The following is a 6361-nucleotide window of genomic DNA, read 5'->3' as shown; positions in this document are numbered from 1 at the left end:
ACGAGTGTACCAACACAACAAAAAAAAATTTTGAAATTAGAGTGTACAGAGCGCGCGAAATTCAAAAAGTCACCTTACTTTTTGATCACACCTCGTAGTTGATGAATACGAGTATACCGAACAAAATTACGAGATTGTTTGGGACGCATTGCACAGACGGTACGATGATCCTAAATTGCTAATTCATAATCACATTGAAGCGATGTTCAAGATAAAGGCTATAAATAGTGAGTCAGCTGTACAATTAAACGGCATAGTCGACAGTTTTACGAAACGGCATAGTCGACAGTTTTACGAAACATACTCGCGCACTAAAGAAGTTACAGAAACCGACAGAACATTGGGATTCACTGCTTATTCATCTTATCGTCGCTAAATTAGACAATGATTCAGCTCGTGAATGGGAAAAACAAAAATTACTTTTGTCAGACAAGCCGAAGTTTGAGTATCTGATAAAAGCGTTGCGCGATAGGGTAACATTGTTGCAAACTATAGAGAGGAAAACCGGTGGGATCAAGGCAAAGGGGAACTCGCAAAGCAAAACTAATGCACTTTTAGTTAGTAAAGCAAGCTGTACTTCATGCAAGGGAGAGCACTATATTAAAAAATGCGACGCATTCTTAAAGTTAACGCCACAGGAAAGAACCGAGAAAGTCAAGCAACTCAAGTTGTGTACAAATTATTTAAGAAAGGGTCACTTTATAAAAGACTGCGGATTCGGGATGTGTAGGAAATGTAACAGCAAACACAATACGTTACTGCATTTCGAGAAGGAAGCATAGTCTCTTCAAGGCTCAACGACAACAATGTGCTCCTCAAGTCAGACTAGCGCTATCAATGAATCAAACGTAATTTTAGCAACGGCATTAGTGAGCGTAAGCGGTACTAGTGACATGAAATGCAACGTTCGCGCATTCTTAGATTCATGCGCTCAATCAAATTTCATATCGGAAAACTTATGTAATAAGTTAAAGCTCGAAAAGATCCCGATAAATACGCAGGTGATGTCATTAAATCAACCCGGGCCTAAAATTAGGCACAAATGCGAATTCGAAATCAGGGCGCGTAATGGGGGTTTCAGATTCAAAGCTATATGTCTCGTTACTCCGAAAATAGTAGATGACGTAATGCCCAGTGAGAAAATCGATACAAAGGGTGTCAGAATTCCGTCTCATCTGAGACTAGCAGACCCGTCGTTTAATGTGCCCGGGCAAATAGATTTATTAATTGGCGCACAATGGTTCTGGGAGACATTCTTTGCGTAGGTCAGATAAGAACTAAACAACAATCTTATTATGCAAAAGACTAGATTGGGATGGATGGTAGGAGGACCTATGAGCGCGGCAGCTCCAAAAGTAATGCAATGCAATTCCATCATACAGGCAAATCTAGATCAGCAGCTGATTAGATTCTGGGAAATCGAAGAGACACTTGATGCAAGGGCATTGTCAAAGGAAGAAAAAGATTGCGAATCTCATTTTGTGAAAACTGCGCGTCGCGATAGGGATGGACGTTTCATTGTAAATATACCCTTTAAGGAGTCACCGACGTGTTTAGGAGAATCTAGACCGCTGGCTGAGAAACGCTTAATAGCTTTAGAAAGAAGGTTCAAGGCGCGTCCCGAATTGCGCGAAGATTATTGCGCGTTCTTAAAAGAATACGAGCAATTAGGCCATATGAATGAGGTCAACGAGGGCTCAGCAGAATTTTCATATTATCTGCCTCATCATTGCGTGATGAAGATGGAAAGCTGCACAACAAAAACAAGGGTAGTTTTCGATGCATCCGCTCCCACCACAAACGGACGATCGCTAAATTCTATCCAAATGATCGGTCCGGTAATACAAAGCGACTTGTTCTCCATTCTTATACGGTTTCGAAAGAATGTTTACATTATCTCCGCGGATATAGCTAAAATGTACAGGCAAGTGCTAATAGCGGAGGAGCAGCGACCATTACAAAGAATCGTGTGGAGGGAGCATCCCAATGATCCGATTAAATTTCGAGTTAAACACGGTAACTTACGGCTTCAGCATCATTTCAGGCAATCAGATGCTTACATCAATTAGGCATAGAATGTAAACAGGAAAGTCCGGAGATAGCCAAAGTAACGACTTTTACGTCGACGACATGCTAACAGGTAGTGACACAAGTGAAGGTGCGACTAATATCGCAAAGCAAACATCCCAAACTCTCGCGAGAGGGTGTTTCAAACTCCGAAAGTGGGCATCAAATTGCCCAGCGGTTCTAAGCGAGATAGGCGGAGAAGACGCAGTTACTAATAACATTCAAATTCCAAATGATGGTCAAAGAAAAACGTTAGGGATTACTTGGAACGCGCAAGCCGACGTCTTAGTTTATGGGGTTAACATACCAAACGGTAACAAGATCACAAAGCGGCATATTTTAGCTGTAATATCGAAAATATTCGATCCATTGGGGCTATTGGCTCCTTGTATAGTGCTAGGAAAAATAATATTGCAAAAATTGTGGTTGGAAAAGTTTTCATGGGATGAGTCTTTGCCATCCGAGTTACATCACCATTGGCAGCAGTACAGTGAGCAGTTAAACGTGCTCAACAATTTGCAAATCCCTCGGTTGGTTTTTCTAAGCGCGCGCATCTCGGCTCAAATGCACGGGTTTTCCGATCGCATCAAAGGAGGCTTACGGAGCGTGTGTCTACATAAGATCGATTGATTCGGAAAGCAATATTCAAGTCAGATTGCTTTGCAGTAAAACAAGGATAGCTCCGTTAAAGACGCAGACTATACCCCGTCTTGAATTATGGGCAGCATATTTGTTAGCGAAATTAGTCAATACAGTAGTTTCGGCTCTTGACGAGAACTTAGAGGCAACCACTCTCTGGTGCGATTCTACGATAGTATTAGGCTGGATACGTACTCAACCAAATCTTCTCCCGGTTTTCGAATCCAATAGAGTAGCGCGCATTCAGGAGTTAACCGAGATAGGGGCGTGGAGGCACGTGCCCACGGGAAGCAACCCTGCCGATTGGGCATCACGCGGAGCGAATCCAAATGAGCTACAGGGCGCTAACATCTGGTGGAACGGACCTGAATTTTTGCGAAGAAACCCCGAGTATTGGCCTAAAATGCCAAACGTAGAGCCCACCACAAATACGGGGAATTCCATATTTTTCGTAAAAACATCAAAAAGTACAATGATAGACGAATTGTTCAAACGGCATTCAAAGTTGCCTAAAATCATAAAAATTTTCGCTTATTGTCGTAGATTTATACAGTGCTTGAAAACAAAACAGAAGCAAGCAGGGGACATAAGTGCTGAGGAATACGAAAATTCTCTAATAGAACTAGCCAAAATGTCTCAGCTTAATGCCTTTGAAGAAGAAATAGACTCACTTGGGGCCGGTGTCCCAATTACAAAGGGAAGATTAGCTTCCTGAACACCATTCGTAAACGAAAATAAGATGCTGCGAGTGGGAGGTAGGTTAAGAAACTCATTATTCGAGAAGGATAAAAAGCATCCGATTATCTTAGACTCAGCTCAAATATTTACCAAGCGTCTTTTCGTGTGCATGCATAAACGATTGTTACACGCGGACCCTTCTCTATTGCTGGCATCAATACGGGAACAGTTCTGGCCACTAAGAGGGCGGAACTTAGCTAGAAAGGTAGTACGCGCTTGTACCACATGCAGTAGAGTTAATCCAAGACCAGTAAAAGCGCTGATGGGTAATCTACCGCGAGTACGGGTCTCCTAGGCTTTCCCATTTTCCGCCACCGGGGTGGACTATGCCGGGCCCTTTGCTGTAAAGGATCGTAAAGGAAGAGGGTATAAGACAAACAAATGCTATACCATATATGCGTGTTCGTATGTCTTTCGACGAAAGCATTGCACTTGGAACTTGTATCTGACTTAACCAAAGACGCATTTATCGCAACCTTAAGGCGTTTCGTGTCCCGTCGAAGAAAACCATCACAGATATACTCCGACAACGGAACAAGCTTTGTTGGAGGCAATAACGAATTGATAGAGCTAGGAAAGTTTTTCGCGAAAGAATGTAAAGAGCTAGGTGAAACGATAGCGGACTTAGGAATATCATGGCACTTCATTCCTTCTTATTCGCCTCATTTCGGTGGTTTGTGGGAGGCAGGAGTAAAGGCAACTAAATATCACTTAAAGAGAGTAGCTGGGAGCGCGTTACTAACATATGAGGAACTTTGTACGTTTTTAACCCAAGTCGAAGCGTTATTAAATTCCCGACCATTAACCCCCTTATCCTCAGATCCGCACGACCTCTCTCCTTTCACTCCGGCTCATTTCCTGATTGGGCGGACTTTCAATTCAGTAGCTGATCCAGATTTGAGCCACTTACAGCAATCAAGACTATCTAACTGGCAAAGAATCCAACAATTGCAACAAAATTGGAAACGCTGGAGCAAAGAATACATCTCCGAACTGCAGCAGAAAATCAAATGGAAGACGCCCTTTCCGGCCTTGGCAGTCAACACATTGGTATTGTTGAAGGAAGACCATTTGCCACCTGCTAAATGGAGACTTGGTCGCATTATAGAAGTCCACCCTGGATCCGACGGCATTCCCAGGGTTGCTTCCATTAAGACATCCACTGGAACCGTTCGTAGAGCCTTCAACAAACTCTGCCCTTTGCTACAGGATGAAGCAGACGTTCACATATAGGCTGCGAAAATCAAATATGACTCTAAGATGGAGTACTTTAGATTATCAGTTCAGATTATTAATTTTTCTTTACATCGTTTGATTGTCAATTAGTTTATCGTAGCAGTAATGTGTTATTCCTTTTTTTTTAAGAATTTATTTCGTTCTTCCATTCAATATTAATAGAGGTGTATATTGCGATTTAAGATTAAGAATACAATCTCCCAACGCCGGGGGCTTTATGTTTGATTTATTTGTCTCATGATTCTGTTCAAGAAATTGGTTTAAATTGTCTGCGTTGAACTCTATATTGTTTTTTTGTCAATTAAGGCGCCTCAAGCGTTCATGTAGAGAATTAGAATAAAAAATGGCCACAACGTCCACGAACGTGTTTTTTCATTGCGGAAGTAAATCCAGCATAAACAAAACAATAGATGAGGGTAGAATTATTTTCGACAATTATAAGAAGCCTACTATAATTCTGGCAGATATCCAAACTTTTATTCGAACCATCCTCTCGTACACAAAAAGGGTGTGGTAATTGGGCAGTTGGATAGAATTTTATTCCTGTAGCATCCTAAATTCCATGAAAAGAATATTGCATGTTTGATTGATACATTTTCGAAAAATGGACATCCTCTTGATTTTTTATTCTCAACCATTAATAATAGAATAAAAACTTTGTCTTTTAACGCCAATTTTGATAATATTAATGAACGCAAAAATAACATAAACTCGGAATCAACTAATGATAAAAAATTTTTTACTATTCCATATTGCAATAAAATTTCGGAAAAATTCGCTACTATCACAAAAAAATTCAATTTTAACATTGCTTATAAATCATTAAATAGTTTAAATTTTGCGATAAAAACTGGCAAAGACAAAATCAAAAAAGAAAGCAAATCCAACGTAGTTTACAAAATAAATTGTCTTGACTGTAATTACACATATGTCGAACAAACTAAAAGAAAACTTAATACGCGATTTAAAGAGCATAAAAATGACTATAAAAAACCATCAAATAATTTGTCAATCATATCGCATCACATGTTAGAATTCAATCATATAATGGATTGGGATAATACAATCATTATGGATTCCGAACAAATGTATTATAAAAGATTAGTCTCCGAAATGAGATACACATTAAAAGGTAAAGTACAGTTTAACCAAGCAGAGCGACACAGAATAAGAGATTTCTGAAGATTTACCTACCTATCATAAGTACCAGGTATGTAAATATGAAACCGGAATTTTTTAATAGAAAATACACGTTTATTGCATGAAAATGATAAAAAATATTTTATTCGAAGTATTGCCCATTGCTAGCTATACATTTTTCTCACCTGTCTGACAACGTGTGGATGCCACGCCAAAAAAATTGTTGCTCTATTGAGCCAAACCAGTCATCTAGCCATTTTCGTACATCTTCGTAAGAAGTGAAACGCTGCTGAGCAAGTACGTGTCCCATCGATGCAAATAAATAGTAATCGGACGGAGCCAAGTCTGGTGAGTAAGCCGCATGCGAAAGTATTTTCCAACCAAACGCCTCAATCGTTTCCTTGACCAGTTTTGCTATGTGTGATGATGCATTATCATGAAGCAAAATCACTTTGTGTTGCCTTTTTTGATATTACGGTCGTTTTTCACGCAATGCTTGATTCAAATTGGTCATTTGTTGTCGGTAGCGTTCAGTATTAAC

The 6361-nt window shown here is 40.1% G+C and overlaps 2 protein-coding genes across 2 annotated transcripts in view; both read left to right on the top strand.

Annotated features, from left to right (window-relative positions):
* The window catches only part of LOC108759454 (uncharacterized), a 4814-nt gene extending 1393 nt beyond the window's left edge, over nt 1–3421 (top strand). The window contains exons 2-7 of the mRNA XM_018504898.1: nt 99–227; nt 382–573; nt 859–1261; nt 1310–2016; nt 2087–2597; nt 2734–3421. Of these exons, the coding sequence (XP_018360400.1) occupies nt 99–227; nt 382–573; nt 859–1261; nt 1310–2016; nt 2087–2597; nt 2734–3421 (2630 nt within the window). The remainder of the gene's footprint in view (nt 1–98; nt 228–381; nt 574–858; nt 1262–1309; nt 2017–2086; nt 2598–2733) is intronic.
* Nucleotides 3422–3825: 404 nt separating this feature from the next.
* LOC108759453 (uncharacterized) lies at nt 3826–4677 on the top strand. The gene has a single exon (XM_018504897.1). It carries the CDS (start codon nt 3826–3828, stop codon nt 4675–4677), a length of 852 nt encoding a protein of 283 aa, XP_018360399.1.
* Nucleotides 4678–6361: the final 1684 nt, after the last annotated feature.

Source organism: Trachymyrmex cornetzi, unplaced genomic scaffold (assembly GCF_001594075.2).
Source record: "Trachymyrmex cornetzi isolate Tcor2-1 unplaced genomic scaffold, Tcor1.1 scaffold1869, whole genome shotgun sequence".
Lineage (NCBI taxonomy): Eukaryota > Metazoa > Arthropoda > Insecta > Hymenoptera > Formicidae > Trachymyrmex > Trachymyrmex cornetzi.
Note: the sequence above shows the minus strand (reverse complement) of the source record. Positions and strands in the feature narration are given on the sequence as shown.